General features: G+C 44.4%; 1 protein-coding gene across 2 annotated transcripts in view; it reads right to left on the bottom strand.

The window, feature by feature from the left end:
• The window catches only part of SMC5 (structural maintenance of chromosomes 5), an 83751-nt gene extending 65677 nt beyond the window's left edge, over positions 1 to 18074 (bottom strand). The window contains exons 1-6 of one of the 2 annotated variants that reach the window (XR_012904664.1): positions 17698 to 18074; positions 11535 to 11676; positions 10345 to 10397; positions 4552 to 4714; positions 3325 to 3459; positions 1175 to 1315 (exon numbers count right to left, since the gene is read on the bottom strand). Coding sequence is in view for 1 of the 2 variants with exons in the window: in XM_075931701.1 (XP_075787816.1) it covers positions 1175 to 1315; positions 3325 to 3459; positions 4552 to 4714; positions 10345 to 10397; positions 11535 to 11676; positions 17698 to 17873 (810 nt within the window). In the remaining variant the exon portion in view is untranslated. The remainder of the gene's footprint in view (positions 1 to 1174; positions 1316 to 3324; positions 3460 to 4551; positions 4715 to 10344; positions 10398 to 11534; positions 11677 to 17697) is intronic. The other variant, XM_075931701.1, reaches the window with a different exon arrangement.
• Between the last annotated feature and the right edge of the window lie 4197 nt (positions 18075 to 22271).

The following is a 22271-nucleotide window of genomic DNA, read 5'->3' as shown; positions in this document are numbered from 1 at the left end:
GCCCTACACAAGTGAGCATTCTGAGGAATAGCCACTAACAGGTCAGGGTCAGAGTGACTGTTTCTTATCCACATTCAGGCCAAAATGTTCAGGAAAACTAAAGTGTGTTGAAAGCCTTCTACAGAGTGCTAGGAAAAACTTAAGTATTCAGGTGTGTCTCAGCTGTATGAATCTACAAAGGCATTTCTCAAAGAACCATTTGTTTCCAAATGTAAGAGTTAGTTCAAAAATAGCTGTGTTATGATTCGTTAATTAGTTTTCCCCTTGGTCTCCACTAATGAGCCTTCAAAGTATCACCCCAATATAATGATATAATACCACTGCATGCACGCCCAGCTCCTACTACAGTTCAATTGCAGCGCTGCAGAGGGGCTAGCTCCTGGACCTGGCAGGAGCCCGGTCAGAGCACCTCCCCTTATCAACTAATTGTGTACTTGATACGAACTGTATCAACTACACGATTAGTCAGTTACTCACTTTTTAACATCCTTACTTTGTACATTTCATTAATTTAAGCCTGTAAAGGAAACTTTAGCTAAGGCATGAAAGCAGAATAAATATAATAATGGCATAATGCCTCAGAGATTGACGGCTCTGATTCTCCTATACTGAGTCAGTTTTGAAGTATTACATTTTGTAATTCAAATAATTCACTCTTGTGGACATAAAACAATAGTTTTTAAAGCAAGTCAAAATGATTTACCCTTAACCCAACAAGTCTTGTTTATTTTGATTTCTTTAAAGCACTTACCTAGAGCTCTAGGTATTAGTACAACAAAACATTTTCTTAAACTCACTTCAAGGCTTAATTCTGATGCAACCAGAAGACCCATCATTCATTATGCTGTAGGATACAAAATGATCAACTGCTTGGAAATACCCTCACCCCATAATACAGTACTGAACGGCTGGTTAAAAGAGGGAGTCACTCAGTATTCCTTTTAAAGCATAAAACACAAGCCATTGCTAGAAGCAGTAGATGCAGTTAGGAAGAAGCTAAGTGAGGCTATGAGTAGAACACAATGTTTCAGGACAATTATACATTTTCTGTAATGTTGGTAGTGCTCAGGTTATTCTAGTTTGGAAAAAAGCTTATTTGATTGCAAAATAACCCTCTCTTTTATAAAGATGACACATTTATAAATTTTTCAGAAAATTGAGAAAATAAACTTACCACCCACGGTCTTTTTCTCTCAAGCATCTCTATTAAATCTAGATGACGCTTGCGTTCATAGTATCGCTCCACATCTTGCTTATACCGTTCGTTCCTTTGCTTCATTTTCTCCAAGAAATTGGTTTTCTCTTGCAATGAATTCTGTCAGAAAATATATTTTACACTAGTTGCTTTATTAAAATAAATACAAATGGGATATGTGGCAATTATGAAAAGAATGTCAACTAAGCAGAAAATAAGGATTTAACAAAAGCTTTGGTATAGTAGCTTTTTGTATTTAATTGCAAGTAACTTTCATTCCTCAAAAAGGGGAGAGTCAAACCACTAGTTACAGCCAATAGTACTGGAAAGTGCAGGACAACTTTCCCACATAGCTGTGCCATGGAAATTGAGGTTTGATATAAGTAATGAGATGCAAGGTGGATCTTTTATTGGACCACGCTCTGTTGATGAAAGAGACAAGATTACAAGATTACAAAGCAAAAATGTTTCTTCCACCCACAGAATCTGGTCCAATTATAGATATTACCCCACAAACCTTGTTTCTCTAGCATTATGGGCTCAACACTGCTAAAACAACAATGCAAATAAAAATAAACAAGAGCAATGCAAACACAATTTAGATAATCAACAAACATTTTCTGATAACACAAATAATTCTCCATTGATCAAGCTGCTTTATTCATTTTGTTCTTTCTTGAATGAATTCTTAATTGAACAAAAATGTCTCTACTTTCACTACTAATTAGACAAAATAAACTTAGTTTTCTGCACCTCTTTCTAATTCCTTTATATATCTTGTTTAATTAGATTAACAGGTTATCATAAAGATTACAAAGATACTATATGGCAAACAAAGTGACATTTAATCAACTGTTAGCTTTGTATGGTCATAGTATTTAGTCAAAGTCACTGCTTGCCATACAATATTCTAGTCCTTAAATTAGAAGCTGTGTGAATGCCCTTATTCATCCCCTTTTCCCTCACCATTATTTTTCTTTATGGCTGGTATGTTAACATACTAAATTTTATTCCAGTGACTCTCAAAGTGGTCCAAGGATCCACTCTGAGGGTACGTCTAAACTACACCCCTTTGTTGGCAGAGGGATGTAAATTAAACGTATCAAAAATGCAAATGAAGCGGGGATTTAAATATCCTGTGCTTCATTTGCATAATGGCGGCCACTGTTTTTTTCAAAATGGGGCTTTTCGGAAAAAAACAGCAGTTTAGACGGGGCATTTTCAACAGAAATGCCCCGTTTTGAAAGATCCTGTACTAAGGAATACAGGATCTTTTGAAACAGAGCATTACTGTCTAAAATGCCCCATCTAAACTGCCATTTTTTTCTGAAAAGCCCCGTTTTGAAAAAAGCAGTGGCTGCCATTATGCAAATGAAGTGTGGGACATTTAAATCCCTGCTTTATTTGCACTTTCAATGTGTCTAATTTACACCCCTCTGCCAACAGAGGTGTATAGTTTAGACACCCCAAGAAACCTGCTAACGGGCCACTATGGTGTGTTTATTAACTGGCTCTGCAGCCGCAGAGCCTCATTGCTCCCATTGGCTCCAGTTCACTGTTTGCAGCCAAGATAGGCAGAGATGAAACAGGGTACTGTTATGTTGCTAAGCATTAATGGGTGTCATTAATTAGTTGTTTGATCTTCAGATAATTGCATATGTGATTGAAACTGTGGTTGTACTAATGAGATGGAAGAGGCTTCAAGTGTCCCTATTTTTCCCCTTTTGGTTTTCAGATTTTCATCCAAATCAGTAAGGTTCTGGATACTTTTGTCTAAAATTCACTTAAAATTTGGAAGGGATTTGATGTTGCCTATTGTACTAATAATACAGAAAACAAATGGTACTGAATTGAGTACAAAGCTTTTGCAAACTTGGCCATTTAGCTCTATACTGACACCGCGTTTCCTGGTCAAAAGCCCAACTTTTAAATAGGAGCATTTCCTTTTTATGCCATTATATAAATGACCATACAGTCAGAAACAATTATTCTTGTAAAAGTATCACATTGTAAAAACTACCTGACATCTACTTAATATTGGTCAGATTGAAAAAAAAAAAAAAAAAAAAAAAAGAGAAGGTTCATGAAAATCTCTCCTATCGCTGTTCCTTTATTATGCAGATGATTACCTCAAGTTCTTTCTCTCTCTCTCTGAAGGTTTTTAGTTCACAGTGAAATTGATACATTTCTGGTGGGCCAACTGATTTTTCTGTGGCTTCAAGAAGCTCAGTCTTGGACAGCTTTGCAAATTCCCCAACTTTGTCCTGCAAAACAGGGACCCAATACCAATAATGCTGTACATCTGATATAGTACTGCAACAAATGATAATATATTGCAAAATATTGGCCTCTCTCAAGCTAATATTCACATATCACATAGATTTATATGTCAAACACCTTTGGAAGTTAGCTCGAATTATTATTACATGTGCATATCAGTTATGACAGACAGCCCTATGACTCTCTAATCCAGATTCCCCCAGTATCCTAACAAGAGTTAGCACATGACTTATTCATAGTTCTCCTGGGTGAAGAAATTAATGATCAAATTTTGTTCAAGGCTTTCTGGGAATCACTTGGAACGCTTCTCCAACTAACCAAAAAAGCACTACAATACCCAATACTCAAAATTTCACTGCCACATTGCCAGAATTTGTTCTAAGGTCATTTTCCCATTAAGGACTCATCAACACTGAAAAATTGATTTTTAAATATTAGTTACTGCATTAACAGTTGAAATGCCACCCGATACAAATTATGTTGCCCAACATGTTTTCAAATGTCACTTTTCGACCCTAACCTAAAGAATGTATAATGAAATTTGTCTGTGCTGAATTTCAGGCATTGTAGGCAGCCAACTACCTACATGATAGCAATCTGTTCTACTTTAAATGCAGAGCTGCAATGGGGGTAGGTCCTGGACCTGGCGCAGTCAGCCTGCTAAAAACATTTACTGGCTGGACAGGGGGAAATGCATGTAGTCTACAGCATTAACCAATAAGCTTTTGTTTATCAATTAATCAACTGCACTATTACATCACTATCCTAAACTTGATCCCTATCCATTGGACCATATCATCTCTAGCACGTGATCCGTTTGTTATGGAAGATTACCTAATATGACAAAGTCAGAGAGCCTTAAAACATTATGTATGCCAAACACATCTACATACAAAAAAATATTAAAAATCATTCATGATTCAATGGTTAAAATTGGGCTTTTTGTGCCCATTTTGGCCTTCCAAAGAGCCATTTCTAGTCCCCTATTGAAAGTCAGTCACAAACCCCTTCTCCCTCACTGCCCCACACCCAAAAAAAAGCAGTACTCCAGTTGTGCCTGTTATTGTCTCTCCTACCTGTGGAAGAAACTGGCACAGATTGCCCACTTGAACATTTAAGGCTGCAATCTGCTCCTCCACTGTTTTCAGGGTTGAAGGTTTTTTATTGATAAACCATGTTGATGCATTGTTTGCTACTTGAATCTCACGAGTGATGACGAGATTACTAGGAATCTTAAATCTGATTAACAGAAAAAAGAGAGGTTGAGTGTTTACAGTTTTGGCAACTTTGTAAATATGCATGCAGACTGCACTGGTAACACATCTTACCATTTTAAATAAAAAGTGGTCCAAAATGTTTGATGGTAATTATTCTACTACTAACTGAATTAGGGATGTATAAATCCTGCTTATGTTTAATAAGTGAACCAATTAAAGGGGGACAAGCAGGGAGAGGGGAAGTTGGCTCCAGTTGGGATGAAGTGTCCCCCTCCTCCCCCCCAGTGGGCTGGATCACCCCCCTTGCCTGCCACTGGGCTGGAGCATCCCTTCTCCTGCACAGGCAGGGTATGCTCTGGTGTCCTGATTAGTTAAACCTTCACACCCCTAAACTGAATGTTTCAATTTAAAATGTTAATACAAAATTACTAGAGACTAGAGAGATCCAAATTCAAGAATGTAATAAGAACTGCTGCATATTATTTAACGGTATAAGAAGAATAAGCAGTGAAGTCCATATGCAAGTTGTCATTAATCCGATTTAATTTATTTAGTATTTATTCAGTTAACACTTCTTTTAAAAAAACTTTGGTCTGAAATAGCTATGTTAAGATGCACGTCATTCATTAAATGTTGTCAACTATATGATTAATTGATAAGGGGCTGCCGGGTTGGTCCGGTAGCGCCGCTCCTCAGTGCTACTGGACCAACCCGGCAGCTCCCCAGCTGCTCTGCCCCAGGTGTCCCCAAGTCAGCCGCTGCTGAAACTGACCAGCGACTGACTCCGGGAAGCCCAAGGGAGAGCTGCTCTTCCCCGGGCTTCCCGGAGTCAGCCGCTGGTCAGTTTCAACAGCAGCTGAATCCGGATGCCTGGGACAGAGTAGCTGGGGCGCTGCCGGGTTGGTCCCCGCAGCGCCGCACCTCAGCGCTGCAGGAGCGCTGCAGGGACCAGCGCTGCAGCACCCCAGCTGCTCTGTCCCAGGTGTACCCAAGTCAGCTGCTGCTGATGGAGTCAGCCCCTGATCAGTATCAGCAGCAGCTGACTTGGGTACACCTGGGACAGAGCAGCTGGGGTGCTGCAGCGCTGGTCCCTGCAGCGCTCCTGCAGCGCTGAGGTGCGGCGCTGCGGGGACCAACCCGGCAGCGCCCCAGCTACTCTGTCCCAGGCATCCGGATTCAGCTGCTGTTGAAACTGACCAGCGGCTGACTCCGGGAAGCCGGGGCAGAGCAGCTCTCCCTTGGGCTTCCCGGAGTCAGCCGCTGGTCAGTTTCAGCAGCGGCTGAATCGGGGACAGCTGGGGTGCTGCCGGGTTGGTCCCACAGCCCCGAGGGGCAGCGCTACGGGACCTAGCCGGCAGCACTCCAGCTGCTCTGCCTCCGGCTTCCCCGATTCAGCCGCTGGTCAGTTTTAGCAGCGGCTGAATCGGGGAAGCTGGGGGCAGAGCAGCTCCAATGGTCCAGCTGCCCGCAGCACTTCCGGGTTCCTGATGGTGCCGGACCATCAGATGCCGGACCATCGGAGTTTTACTGTACTATAATGCTGAAATGTAAAGAAATTTAAAGAGAGGTGGGGACAGGTAACCCCATCAGGAGGCTGCACACCCTTACGCAAGGTCCTCCTGAGAGTGATTCAATCAGTTCCTCTTTGTAGGGTCAATTGCAGAAAAACTCTGTACATGTGAAGTATAGGAGTGGTGAAGCCTGCATTCCCCTCCCCCCCCCCCTTCCCTACTACTGATGAGCCAGAAGCAAGCCTCTAGGAACATAGGCCATTGTAGCAAGAACGAACTGTAAATAAGGGAGAGAACATAACAATCTTGTTTACCTAACTGTCCTGATCATGTAAACAAAGTCAAAGGACAAGCAGTACAGCTGAGCCATACTGTAACAACCAATGAGTAACCCCCGGAAATTTCCAAACTGCCACAAACAAGTTAGAGACACAGTATTTAAAGCTGCACCAGAGCACAGCAATTTGGACCTCACCGATGGGTTTTGGGTACCGGCGCCTCAGAAGCTGAGACAGTCTCCCACTTCATCCAAAATGGGGTTCCCCAGCTAGCAGAAGGGATGTAAGAATGCTGCTTTTCCTATCATGTTGTTCTTTTAATTAAGGGGCACAGCTAATAGCGGTCAGAAAATAAATTGCTTATGTTTGACAGATACCTGTGTAGCATGTCTTTGTACCTTGAGAACCCAGTGTCAGACCTGAGACTTACTCTTGCCGGCAACACACTTTTATCAAGGGGGGTTTAGGTTGGACATTAGAAAAAACTTCCTGTCAGGGAGGTTAAACACTGGAATAAGTTGCCTAAGGAGGTTGTGGAATCTCTGTCACTGGAGATATTTAAGAGCAGGTTGGCTAGAAATCTGTCAGGGATGATCTAGACAGTGGTCACCAACCAGCAGATTGGGACCTACTGGTAGATCTCGGAGCCTCTGACAGGTGATCCTGGCTGGTTTGGCCAAGACACTATCAAGTGCCAAAACTTCAGTTTTGCCTCCTCCCACTGCTGCACATCTCTGGCCCTTTGCCTTGGTGCTGTTCCCCCAGGAGCCTCCTGCTTGCTGTGCAGGGCAGGGGAGGGGAGGGAGAGGAGGGTCCTGATGTCAAGGTGCCCCCTTCTCCCACCCTGTACCCTATTTCCACAGAGCAGAGATGGGGCACAACAGGACTAGGTATGGAGCAAGTCTGTTGGTTGCTTTTGGGAGTTGTGCAGGGCCAAAGCAGGGGTGAGCCTGCTTTATCCCCATTACACCATCACCCAGGAGCCACCTAAGGTAAGCAGTGCTCAACTGGAGTCCACATCCTGAGCCCTTACCCAAGTCTTGAACCGCCTGCTATACCTCAAGCCCCTGCCCTAGCCCTGAGCCTCCATGCATCCAAACACCCTTCCAGAGCCTGCACCTAGAAACCTCTCCTGCATCCCAACTGCCTGTCCCAAGCTCAGTTCAGAGCCCCTCACACTCTAAATCCCTTAGCCCAAGACCAGAACCTGCACCCCAACCCTCTGCCCCACCCTGGTGAAAGTGAGTGAGGATGGGGGAGGGAGGGAGCAGGGGTGGGGCAAGGAGCACAAAGGAGGTGGGGCAAGGATATTTGGGTTTGAGGTAGATCTTGGTTTGCAGTTAAATTCAAAAAGTGATCTCGTGCTTAAAAAGGTTGGCGATGTACATGGTGCTTGGTGTACATGATGTACACGGTGCTTGGTCCTGATGTACATGGTGCTTGGTCCTGATGCGAGGGCAGAGCACTGAACTTGATGACCTCTCGAGGCCCCTTCCAGTTCTACTATTCTATGAGTCTATGTCAGCAGCTCAAGGACAACAGCATACTGTTCAGGTAATGGATCAGTAACTGAATACTGTTGCTCAGTAAGTGAAATGGACTTTCCAAAATCAATTTGGTACCAATATGGTTGTGCTGTTTTACTGCACATATTAGGAAATTTTGGGTAGACTCGGGTTTGCTAGATCTGGTGTACATATAGCTTGCTCTGAAGATCAAATGCTTACCGGTAATCAATTCTGCAGTGCTCACTGTGGCTTGACTCTAGCATTTGAGGACTGGAGCATGCTGTACAAATGTATTATTAGATTTTGTTACACACTTCTATGTTAATGGAGGGGGTGCGGACTGGAGGATGGGCACAGAAGGGAGCTCAGAATAAGAGGACAGGGTGAAGGTAGGGATGTTAAATTTCAATTAATCAGCTAATTAAGTAGTTGATGGAATTTCTATCAACTACTTGATTAATCAATAAGGGGAGTGCTCACTATCCCGCTGCACCTCTCCCTTTGAAATATACAAGAGCCGCCCGTGATACCTGTACATTTCAAAGGGAGAGGCCCAGCGGGAACCCATACCAGTGGCGACTGAAGCAGTCCCTGCTGGTGCAGGCACCCCTCAGTGCCTCTTCCTTTGAAATGTACAAGAGCTGCAAGCGATTGGGACCCACATGAGCAGGACTGTTTCAAATCCCACTCACACTGTTTCCCCGCTGCCCTCTGCTTTCCCAGCCCCCCGTAGAGATGGTGCTGGAGGAAACTGGCTCCCGCCAAAACCAGCTCCTGCTCCCTTGCTGCCTCTCTCTGATAGATGCAGCAAGGGGAGGGAAGCAATTAATCGACTATTCGCTTACATTCCTAGGTGCAGGAGGGGACATAGGGTCAGGGAGAGAGTTTGGGTGATGGAGGGGGTTGCGATCTGGGGCAGGAGAGGTTTCTGACCTGGGGGAAAGGTATAGAAAGGGTGCAGAGTCTGGGAGGGGGGTTGTGACTTGAAGCAAGGTTACATGAAGGGGTGCAGGGCTCTGAATGGTGACCCGGGGCAGGGATTCAGAAGTGGATGCAGAGGGCTTGAGTTGTGATCTGGGGCAGGAGTGTGTTGTGACCTAGAGCACGAAGGTGGGGGAATGGATGGGGTGGGTTCTCAGGGGCAGGATCTGGCCAGGGGGCACTTACCATAATAGGCCGTTCCCACCCAGTGGCCCAGCCTGCTGCACCCTGTGCAAAGCGGCTGGCTGCTAGGACCATATGCGTCTCTGCACCATATGCTCCCTGAGGCGGGGGGGACGGGTGGGGCTTTGCATGCTTCATGTGCCTTTAAGCATGGCCCAGGTAACTCCTACTGGCTGGTTTTCTGCCAATGTGAACTGCGAGAATAGTGCTGGGGAAGCATGCAGAGTCTCCCCCAAGGGGCGCATGCCAAAGAGACATACATGGTCCCAGCAGCTCTCCATTTTGAAAGGTGTGTGGGGTGGGGCATGGCAGCCAGAGAGCAAATCTGCCCACAGGGACCATTGGGCGGGAGCTGCCTATTCTGAGGCCTCCAGGCCAGAGCCTGCACCCAGTATTCCCTCTGAGCTGGCAGCCAGTATTCCCTCTGAGCTGCGCAGCTTAGAAGGTAGGTGCCAGCAGTGTTCCCTCTATCTCCCCCCGCCTCCCTAACCCAGATAACACCAACCCCTGAACCCCATCCTGCACCTGTGCCACCTTTCACAATCCAAAACCCTGTATCCCTTCCTGGATCTCTAGCCCCAGCTCACAACCTCACCCCCTCCTATACTGCTTCCCCAGGCCAGATTTTTCTCCTGCACGATACCCCCTCCTGGATCCTGTCTCTCTTACGCTCTCCAATCCCCTGATCTAGGTCACAACCAGTGTTCCCTGTGAGTGGCCACAAAAAAAAAAAAAAAAAACAAAAAACCAACAAAGGACTATGCAAAGTTATGTTGAAATTTAAAGTTGGAGAAAGATTCTTGAAGAGTTTCAATTTTGTTTTTATTAAATATAGAACTGGGATATAATTACATGCTGCATTAATGGTTATTAATATTTACATAAAGCAATATTTGCATTATTTAACACTAAATACATCAACATCTAAATTGATTGAATCAAGGCACCTGCTTTCTATATACCATTTTTCTTTCCTTTTCTACATGCTGGAAGTCTCCATTAAGATCAAGGAGAAAATGAATTTATTTGACACTTCAAAATTGATTACACTAAGCTTGTGCTTAAACAAAATACTACTGACACATCACCAAACACCGGTGCCTCAATGGGTGCAGTATATACAACTTTACAAATCTATTTATTAAAATTGAAACACGTGGTAAAGTGAGCAAAAATGGTTTTAATACTTACAGTTCAATTTCAACCATGCCTTTAGAACACCCTCGCTTCACATACAGACCGACCTGTAGAGCAAAAGTTATAGGAACCAGTATTTTAGCATAGGAAATACAAAAAGGTATTTATTAAAATACTTATCAGACTTATAAACCATTTAGATGTAATGATTAATTTGGAATAATTCTGCTAATATAACCAGAACCAATTTACAGTACTGCTATGCATACAATTCCCTCACATGTAATTACAATAAAAATTATGCCTGGGTTATAACTAGAGAAAGCGCATTTGTTTTCTTCTAAAAGGGGAAGAGGAAGAACAGCTCTTTTTTGTCTAGAGCTCTACATCTTTTTTGTACTTCATGATACATGCCAAGACTGACACCCTGTATTAGACTAATCCTTGACAAGTTATACAGAAGAAAAAAATTCAGATGAAATCATATTGCCTACTACTAGCAAATACAAATGAATGTGATTAGGAGAGGAGTACACTGATTTGGTCCCAAGCCTATCTATTTTTACAAAAAACTAAACCTCTTGGCTACGTCTACACTGGCCACAATTTCCGGAAAAGCCATGCAAATCAGGTAAGTCAGGATAGGGAAATCCGCGGGGGATTTAAATATCCCCCGCGGATTTAAATAAACACGTCCGCCGCTTTTTTTCCGGCTTGGGGAAAAGCCGGAAAAAAAGCGTCTAGACTGGCGCGATCCTCCAGAATAAAGCCCTTTTCTGGAGGATCTCTTATTCCTACTTCAAAGGAAGTTATGATGGAAAAAAGACTTATGTGATTAAAGTAGTATAGTGAAACACTTACAAATTAGAAAATGTAAGAACTAATGCTATTCATACAACCTGAACTCTTCCCCTCCTTGCAAAAATGACTAAGCACACTTCAATTTCACTAGCTGGTTTTAACTGGACAATTTTAAAAGGGTCCCAACATGAATTAAGTCTAGACTGAACACAAGAGCTCATCCAGGTTGATAAGCATAATATCAACATTACAGCCGCAGATATCTTGGTGGATCTACAGGAGAGCTAGACAATTCAGAGAAATTTTGTTTTTGCAGCAGACAAATCTGCTGAACTGTTGTTATCCATGTGCAGTTTACAAAACACAGGGATTGTGCCTATTCCTGTTGGAATGGGCACTAAATGATTATGTTAAATATCTAGATCTCAAAAATGTATACTCACCTTGTCTGCACGCCCTATGAAAGAAGGTTTTCCAGCCAATCCCAGACAGATGGCACACACAATGCTTGACTTTCCTGTTCCATTGGCTCCTACTATCATGTTCAAATGGGGCCCTGGAGACACTTCACAATTATCATATGTTCTGAAATAAACCATTATTTTAGGTTAATGGAAAAGTATATGGACCAGAAAAAACAATCACAATTTTATTCAAAACATAGTTGCTTCAGCTCCATTCTGACATTGTTTTAAATATAAAGCAATATTTTAAATAATACTGCAGGTAAGATTTAAGTCTTTTCTAAATATTGTTTTCTAGAAAAGCTCAATACATGACAAAAACCTAATACTATATCAATTAACACAGTGTAGTGAAAATATACCAGCTACAACAAATGTTTATCCTTTCTCATGACGACTATGGAAAATGAAAAGCTTAGCATAAAATCATGGCTTCACTGCATTAATGGAGCCAAGATTCCAGCCTTACTAGCTTACCTAACAGTCAAAAAAAGTTAGTAATTTAGGGAAAACAGACTAGTTGAAATTTGCAAGGCTGACAAACACTTTTTGTTTCTAAGTCTGTCAGATGTCTTGATTCTTATTGTTTGTCAGATTTGACACAAGGAAGATCTGCAGCAGTAGTTCTTGACATCTGTGCCACTCCAGTCAGTAGACTGCAATTTCTGTGATAAATTAATTAAATTACAAAATCTGAGAATTTTAATTAAAACAAATATTAAAGAGCTCTTTGGGGAAGGGATAGTCTTTTTGTTATGTTTGTACAGTACCTCACACAGTGGAGCCATGAACTATTTATCAATGGAGTCCCTAGTCACTAATGCATTACAAATTAAACAAATACAATCTACACTGTACCTTCTCTGCCATTTATTTTTACATTTAAATTCAGTATCTTCTACAGTCCATTCATTTTTAATTATCCAAATGCCAAAGAGATTTGACTGATAACACACAGTCACATTGTACAAGAACTCAAAGAAAGAAGTAAGGGTTTATCTTCAGGGACAGTGCACAGCTGTACCACTTTAGCAAAGATACTACTGTCGCATAGTTAATTTACGTCCTTGAAAGGCAGTAGCTATGACAAAAGGAAAAGTCCTACCATCAACACAGAACTGTCTACACAGGGGGTTAGAGCCATACAGTGTCATCGCTCAGTGTTGTGAAAAATCTATACCACTAAGTGACAGTTATACTGACGGAAAAATGTTTAGAAAATCTTGCCTAAAGGATTTGGCTGTTGTGGCTTTTAGCACCTGAAAAAGGAGTGGGGGGAAAAGTTGGTTGGGGAGAAAGACACACAAGCTAAATATTTTTTTCTTAAAATGACCAGCAGTTGAACACTTCATGTTAATATTTAAACTGCCATACGTTAGGCAGCAGGCCTTGTCTACATTACAAGACAAAGTTGAATCTATTAAGGTCAATTTCTTGTCAACAGATTTTGCAAAATTGAGGGTCCATGCCCCCACTGTAAGAAGTCAACATAGAGCATAGTAGCGTGTTGCCTGAGGGAGACTGCCGTTGACTTTGAAAGCTATGCACTGTGTGTAGCTATCCCACAGTGCATATGCTGCTTTGCATTCCGGGTTATGCTCCCAGTGAATGCTGGGACCAAAACTGTGCAGCAGGTGATTACAGGTTCATGTCGTCAGTACTCCATAATGCACTCATCTATTCTCTTCCCCCTTGAGATTAATGGAAAACGGTCTTTTTGCACCCTTTTTGGCACTGGTTATTCATGCAGAGACCTTAGTAGCATGAACATGGCCCCACTTGTGGAACCTCCAGGAAACGCAGCCAGCATTCAATCCTCTGGACAGTGAAACACTGGCTCTGGTGCCATGAGATGAGCACAGACTGGTGGGATCATGTAGTGCTGAAAGTATGGGATGATCAGTAGTGGCCGCAAAACTTCCAAATGCGCAAGGCCGCTTACACGGAACTTCACAAATGGCTTTCCCTGCTCCCTGAAGCATAGGGACAACTAAACTAGATCCGCTCTGACCATGGAGAAGCACTTGGCAATTGCCCTGTGGAAGCGTGAAATGCTAGACAGCTACCAGGTCAGTTGGGAATATATTCGGAATAGGGAAATCTACAATGGGGGTTGTTATACAAGTAGCCAAAGCAATTAATACAGTGCCTCACAGACTGTTACAGAGGATAAAGACTCTGGGAAACGTGGATACCATAGTGGAGGGCTTTCTCCATGATGGGGTTCCCTAGCTGAGGAGGGACAATAGACTGAACCCACATCCCCACCTTGGCACCAACTACCTTGCCAAGGAGTACATAAATCACAAGGTGTATTTCTCAATGGTGCTATATGTGCTGGTGGATCACAAGGACCATTTCACCAACATCAGTACAGGATGGTCAGGCAAGGTGCATGATGTGTACATCTGTGGGAACTCCTGCCTCTTCAGAAAGATGCATGCTGGAACATTTTTCCCAGACCCGAAAATTACAATTTGAGACATGGAAACACCAACAGCGATCCTTGGTAATCTAGTCTGCCCCTTGCTCCCATGGCTCATGAAGCTGTAAACAGACAGCATGAACTACAGTAAGGAGCAGTTCAACTACAAGCTAAGCAAAAGCAGAACGGTGGTTGAATGTGCTTTCAGGAGTTTAAAGGGAAGGCTTAGGAGTCTAATGACTAGACTAGCCATTAATGAATGCAACATTCTCTGTGTGGTGGAAACCTGCTGTGGCTCAATATTTGTGAGGGCAAGCGGAAGAATTGTCTGGCAGGGTGGGGGCCTGACGCAGAATGCCTTGCTAGAGTTGAGCAGCCAGACCCAGGGCAATAAGGAGAGCACAGCGCAAATCAGAAAGGCTTTGAAATAAAGTTTTATGAATAGCCAGTTTTGAGAGTAATGCTTGTTGCTCTCAATGAGGTGCCCCTGCATTCAGTGTGTTTGCCACCTCACACTGGAAATACGAGCAATGCAGACTGTTGTTCAGACATCATGTGTTTTTAATTTAGGGAAGACAGTAGGGACAGAAAACAAGTCCATGGTGGGACTCAAAACAAAGAGGCAGTGAGAAACACAAGGACAGCCTTTTGCCTCCTGAGGCCCTGAAAGTTGAATGTGATGCTGGCTTTGAGTACCCTGTCCCCCATGTCCTGGGGTCCGCATGGGAGTAGAAGCTATAAAAATGGGTGAGGAGGGAAAGTTGTTGTCCACGAGGGCCAGGTTGTCTGCCAGGCATTCCATCACAGACATGCGGGACGAGAGAATATTCTCTTGTTGTTTCACTTGCAGTTCCCTGCACATTTTCTTTCCTGTCTGCCGCTGCCACTCCACTTGTATCTCCTTCAGGAATGTATTACTCCACTCCATTTGCTCTTTAAACATGTCTTCTCTTGTCCATTTTTGCCTGCGGATTTGTGTAATTTGGACAGCTGCTGGAGCCAGGGAGTATGCAACAAGCTCCCTGCTGTTCCCACTGTAACAAAGTTACAAGGACACACATTACAGGAGATGCATTGTGGAGTCTAAAACCTAATCTATAAATATACAGTGAAGATCTCTCTAACGACAATGAAAATGTGCAAGGTAGGGATGTTCAATATCAGTTAATTGAATAGTCAATTAACTTCAGGAATTCTTATCAGTTAGTCAACTATTCTATAGTCCCCGAGAATAGGGCCAGTGTGAACCGGAACTTAGGAGGCTGCCAGTCCACCTGGCTCCTAATACATTTTAAATGCATACCCATAGCAGGGGTAGTAGGTCCCAGTAGGGGTTCCTTGAAAATATTTTAAGCTGAAAAGAGTTCCATGGCCAAATAAAATCAGGAAACACTGGTCTAAAGAATTAACCTATAAGCTTTTGCAAGGCCAAAGTCATGCTTTAAAGCAGACACTGTAAAGCAGGTACACAACAGGGTTCTCAAGAGAGCCTCTGGACTCACAATCTGGAGGCAAGCATGGTAAGGGGCCTGCCAGGGCATGATCCTGCGGGCGGGGGGGAGGACGCTGGGGCAGGACAGTGACTCACGTGGCTTTCCTCCTCTGCATTCACTACAACCTGCTTCTTGGGAGAACGCTATTCTCCCATCTTGCAGGAGCCTGAGGGGTAGGAGGATAGCAGAGTCTGAAGCCATGCTAGCAGCAGAGGCAGCAGCTAAAAGCTTCTCCCGCTCCTTCATCCAAGTTGTCATGCGAGATATCAGTCTTCTCCAATTCACACAGAGTGATAGGGAGCTGATGTTGACTGAAGGTGGCCAGAAACCTGGGCCTTATGCTGCCAGGCTTTGTGCTGCAGTGACACCAGACCACTTACTGCTGACTTAGCATGGGAAGGAGTCCTACCATGGATGATGGAATAAGGCTGGTCTCCCCAGAAACACTGTGAGAGGGATCAGAGTTCCTCTATGAGAGCTTCATGGAGATATGCAGGGAGGATTCCTTCTCCATCTCCAGATATATTAACAAGCTGTTCTGTGCCCCCATCTTGCATGTAGCACAGTTTATGCATCACATCCAAGGAAAAAAAATTGTGAACTCACCAGAAGTGTCCTCCCCAGAATTATTGCTTGATTGTGAGATGTTCTGGGAGGAGGGAATTGGCTCCAAAGTGATGAAAAGTAGGCGGCGCTCACCACTCACAAGCTGGCTGTTCTCCTTGTCCTCCTCGTCCTCTTCCACCACCTCCCTATCCTCCACTCTGTTGCCCCGTGTGTCTTGGGAGGATTCCACAATCTGGCCTGGGAAGTGGGTCGAGTCCCCCCGTAGGATAACATGCAGCAATTTGTAAAAGCAGCATTTTTACAGCCATGCACCAGAGTCCATTTGCTTCTTATTTTGTAATAGGACTGCCTCAGCTCCTTTATTTTAACTCTGCACTGTTAGGAGTCCCTGGAGTATTTTCTCTCCACCAGGCACCATGCTATCTTAGCATGGTTATCAGTGTTTCTTTTGCTGTTTCAGAAATCAGACAAAATGGATTCTTCACCCTATGCCTCAATGAGGTCCAAGATCTCCTGCACACTCTATGCTTGTGGTCTTTTGCACCTCTGGGAACTGGCACCCTGGGAATTCGAATTTATGGGAATCATGACCAGGTATGCGGATTACTATGAGGTGTGCTCACAACGCTGGCCACATAGGAAATGAAAATTCAAACTTTCCCAGGTCTTTTCCTGTTCACTTGAAGATCAGTAGAGGCACAATTTCTGGCGAGAGCATGGCACTGAGTTGCCTCCTGGAGGACAAAAACCTTGACTTCCTCCATGCTGGATCTACACTAGGAATGTAATAGCTTAACTGCTTAAATAGTTATACAAGAAGCATTAGCTTATCTGTTACCATAACGATTACAGATCAGCTTAGGCTTGATAACGTGGACTCATTTTTTAGAAAAATTGACCTTATGCAGTAAAATTCAGCCTAATCTCCTAGCATAGACAGGCCTTGGTGTTTACTTATTGTGATAAATAAGCCCAGCCCACAACTCCAAACACAGTCCTTTCCCAGCCTGTCTGCAGAGTTCAGCAAACATCCAGGTTGCTTGTCCCCAGCCATAAGGCTACGACTATTTTTTTTCTGGGGATGGGGAACACAGTTCCAAATAAGGCATGAGAAGAACGCGCTAGCCAACACACAGCACCTTGCCCAAGCTGTGTGCAGTGGTGCTGTCCAACACTAAAGGTACCGCCAGTGACACACACCCTGCGCCAGTGACACACACCCTGCGCCAGTGACACACACCCTGCCCACATCTTACAAAAGGCCTGTGAACTGGCTACCATGATCACTGGATGGAGGGGAGGGGGGTCAGGAGCCACATCAGCCACACTGGCCCAGCACAGGCACCACCCAACAGTCCTGCCACCTGTCAGGGGGTGGGAGGAGGGGGCGGACTGGGAGCCGGCTCCCTCTCACTGTGGGAGAGGATAGTAGGGGTAGGACGGCCCTTCCGTGCAGTTTCATCAGCCCCTGGCACAACCCAGCTCCAGGAACCGGGGCCGATCCCCTGACTCCCGGAGCTAGGTCCCCCCCCCCGAGCGCCACATACTCCACACGCTCCTCCTCACGGCCTGGCGGAGCCCAGCGGCCAGGGACTCGCGGTAGCCCCCTGGCACGAGCCACGCCCTCCCCCCGCGGCTCTTGCTGCCCCGCACTCACAGGAAGTTCTCCATGGTGACCCTGACTACAGAGCCCTCCACGAAGGGCGACGGCGGCTGCCCCAGGCCGCTCCCCTCTGGCCTGGCAGCCCCCGAGCCGCGCTTACTGCACCCGGCGCCGCTCCCGCTCGGCCCGCCAGTGACGGCCCCGAGTTTCCGTTTGCCCGGGGCCGCCATCTTCCTTCGCACCAGGCTAAAGCACCGCCCACCATCCCGGCGGCGTGGGGCGCGCGCCGTGAAGATGAAAACGGGCCCGAGCCGCGCGCCCTACTCCCATTGGTTAGACGGCGCGGCCTGCGAGGGGAGGAGGAGGCCATTGGCTCGTGGAACCCCCAGGCGCGACGTCGAAAGCTCATAGGCTGAGAGGTGGAACGGCGGGGCCAATTTGGTACTGTCCGTTCAGCGACAGGGCTGTTTGCCAGCGGGTCTCGCGAGACCGACGGGCGGCCTGTGTTGTTGCTGTGGGCTCTCCGATAGAGCTTCTCCCATAGGGATTTACATGGCGATCTGGCTGGGGTGGTGGGCGCCTTATTTGCATGAAATGGAATCGCAGAGGCGTATTCTTCCCCTCCCCCCGCCTTACAGGGCTAGTTACTGACATCGGGATTCTGCCTTCACGTGTAATGCAGCCACATCAAACTACACCGCCCAGCATGCAGCGCGGCAAGTGGGCCGTCGCGTTCCCTATCAGTAGCTGAGCTTTGCATGCTGGGAGACGTAGTTCTCTAGCGCTCACTGCCCCTCCCACGTTTTGAGAGCTACTCTCTTGTTTGGGGTGGCAGGCTCAGCATTTCGGGAGGTAGGGAAAGGAGGAGACTTGTTCATTCCACCCGCTGCCTTCTCCCAGGGCCAAGGGGGAACCCTGAGACCGCCTGGGCCCATCCCCAACACTGGGTTTCTGTATTAAAGTGGCACCTTGTAGACTAAACAGATGTATTGGAGCATAAACAAAAGACAGGACTATGCAGCACTTCAAAGACAAACAAGATGAAATGTTTCTGGCAGGGGACAGGGTAATAGCTAGTATCTTCCTATTTGCTGACACCAAAATCATTTATACTTTTAATATGGCTAAGTGTGTCATTTTTAAATCACTGATCCCTTCCCTGATATTTGAAGTTGGGAAGCATAAAAGCTTTTGTTACAAAAAATGTATTAAAGTGATTTCAAACTAAGGATTGTGATGTTGTCTTTCCACCAGATGGCAGCATAATCTAGGAATTCTTACACAGAGAAAGAATTTTAAAGACATATACCGGATATACAGAAGTATTAAAAAAAAACCTTCCAGAACATGCATGTTTTAGCTATTTGCAATCAACCAATGAACTGGGGCAGAAATAGCCTTCAAAAGGGAAGCTGATTGATTGAATGGATAATTAGCCAGAGACATTGTTCCTAAAAGTCATTGGTTATTTAGCATCCCTTTCCCCTCCTTTTGAGGAGGATCCTAACCGGATTCATGTTAAGAGTGGGTAAGTATATTATCCCATAACAATTGGAACTGGCAGGACTTCCACCAATGGCACTAAGGTTTCTGCAAGTTCCTTTCCTTACAGCGAAAGTGACATCATCTCAGCCACCAATACAGCTTCCAGCCTTTAAGAACAGGGCAACTAGATTAAGGAGCTACATGAAAGCAACACTGGAGTAACAAAGTGATAAATCAGGCCCTTATGTTAAACCAGGATTAATCTAATACTGAGTCAGAATCTGGTCTAATTTACACTAATGGAAATCCAAATGAACGATTAAACTCAATGTAGTTACTCTGGATTGAAACCAGTATAACTGGTAAGAATTTGTCCCTTTTAAGTAATAAAAATATGCAAAAAGATGAACTAATAGAACACACACATATAAACAGCAAAATAAAGAAGACAGTATTACCAACAACAAAGGGACAATGGAAAGATCTGTCCTGCTCTTAGGATAATGCCTGTTTTATGCAATACAGTTTGTTGTCCATGGTCATTAAAGGGTCATGTGTTGCCCTGAAGCAGTGAATTCAAGAGGCACAAAGTGGCTTACAACCACCTTTTCCCCCCTTTCATTCTTCTGTCTAGTGCAATGGTTTTCAACATTTTTTCATTTGTGTACCTTAAACAATTTCAAATGCAGGTGTGGACCCCTATCTAAATCTTAAAACGTAGTCTGTGGACTCTCCACTGTTCCATGGACCTCTTAGACATAAGTCTGCGGAGTGCAGGTTGAAACCAACTGGTACAGTGCAAAGAAGCAGAAACATCTATCATGTCCTGGTGACGGGAGAAATGATGTTTCTTCCTGCCCTCAGAATAGTGTCTCTCTCTCTAGGGGACAAGTTCTGCCCCCAATTGTACCCATATAAACCTGATACCAAGGGGGTTGTCTACATTAATGCATGCATTCATAAGCATGCATTGTTAAATTCTTCTCTCAGTTGTAAGCATGTATCTTTATCTCCGAGGACTTTTGACTTTTAGCCATTCACTGATCTAATTTAATCCAATTAAAAGATCAGACCTACACTGCTGAAACAGAGATCAGCATGTAACATCATATATATGTATTTTGAAGAGATTTTGCATTTTACTTCATGTATAAAACAAGGTTCTCAAAGATTATTCTGAAGTATCCAGAAATGCAGAGCCCATTGATTATAACCATCTTATTTTCACAGTATTTCCCTGTTACATGATTTGAATTTGTATATAAACTGAGATGGATGGCAAGTGACGAGTTAGCAATATAGCTGATGTACATATCATTAACTCTCTAACATTGCCTAATTCAGAACAACTGAAAACTACATCAACATTCCCTTTTTTATTGTTTCCATTTCCTGTTTCTAAAATCAAAGATGATTTTAGTGTGGAGGCATTTCCCAGGGAGTGGTAGCCAGCTGGGATTGATGACCTTCCACTATCAGGACATCAGTCCTTCACAGCTAATCAATAATCCCCAGGAGATGTGCTGTATTTCAGGAAATATTAGCTAAATGACACATCTTAAGATTTTTGTTTTATGTATGTATTGTATTGAACAAATCCTTTGATTGTGCCGCCAATGTTTAGGGGAAAAAAAAGACATCAAAAGCCAGCTGATTGGAGGCAGAAGTCTACCCAGCAAAAATAAAACCACTGCAGCTGTAAGTCAGAGAGCCTGAGTAAACCAAGTCAGTCTTATGCTATTGGGTAACAGCAGCAGCGTACAAGACATTTGGGTTTGGGCTTGGGCCCAGGCTCTGAGACCCACCCCTCTCACCAGGTTTCAAGAGTCTGGACACCATTCTCAATCTGAATATTTACACTGCAATATTTAGCCTCATAGTGCAAGCTCCCCAAGCTTGAGTCATTTGATCCATGCTCTGAGACTCACTACTGCAGTTCTTTTTTTGCAGTATATACTTACTGATAGAGAGCCAGATCTTCAAGTTGTGACCAAGGAATCACCTTGTGGCAGGTTGGTGGGGGAATGAATTGGACTCTTAAGTGCAAGTCAGAGCAGCCTGAAGTCTGCTCCAATATGCATCAAGGCCATCAGTCCTACGGCAAGCCCGTTCAGGGGGTGGTGCGAAGGATGTGAATGCGCCCTTCGTATAGTTTCTCAAGTTGCCCCAGCCTCCCTCCCCCATGTTTCGGCCGGCCAGGAAAAGGCTGGGGCTGACCCCCACCCAAGAGCAAGGCAGAGGGCAGGGCTGGGCTGCTGTGGCAGGAACAGGGCAGCAACCAGCCCCTCTCATGGCTTGGGGCAGCCTGCCACAGCCAAACCCCAGCCAGACAGGCTGATTCTGCCCCAGTTCTCTCAGGTGGCCGGGGAAGTGGACTGCCAGTCTGCTTCATGATCTATTGGTTGACTGCTTGTGATTGACGAGTCGACAGCAATCGACGTCTTGTGCACCCCAGATATAGGATATAATTGGGGCCTGCTGGGCGACCCACAGTCATTGGGCGACTAGCGCTGCTTGGTAGCAAAGATGGCTACCAGTTAGGACGCCAATATAAAGCAACAATAGACAAACTGATTAAATGTACGTGTTAGCTTTCTATCACTGACAGTTTATTTTGAAATGGCTGTATATAGGCAATTTCACTGCAACTTGTTTGATTCCGTGTATTACTAATATTATTCTTGTTTAAATTAGTTTTTTTTTTAATTGGTTTTTAGGCACAACTGGAATATAACTGGAAAATAAGGAACCATTTCAAATTTAAATGAAAATTATTTAAAAATAAAGCCCTTTATAAAAAACTGTCCCTTATATTGCAGTTGTTCCAATTTTTATTCAAAACAGATTTAAATATCACTCTGGGGAGAAGGAGCAGCAGGAAATCTCTATTTAAAAAAACTAACCTCCACATTTACAAAAAAAGCACACACATACACACCCCCAAAATTCCTGCATATGGGTCTGAAAGGGACTATTACAGAAGCTGGGGATCACTGGGGTATAAGGGACTATCGGCTACTCCTGTCTTCTGGGCCACATACCCTGTAGTCAGCAGCCAGAATAGTGATTGACATAGGAACTGTTAGAGTGTCTACATGCAGACTTCTCCTATAGCTGGACACATTGGCTTTGGGGTTTCTCTG

Source organism: Pelodiscus sinensis, chromosome 6 (assembly GCF_049634645.1).
Source record: "Pelodiscus sinensis isolate JC-2024 chromosome 6, ASM4963464v1, whole genome shotgun sequence".
In the NCBI taxonomy this organism is placed as follows: Eukaryota; Metazoa; Chordata; order Testudines; family Trionychidae; genus Pelodiscus; species Pelodiscus sinensis.
Note: the sequence above shows the minus strand (reverse complement) of the source record. Positions and strands in the feature narration are given on the sequence as shown.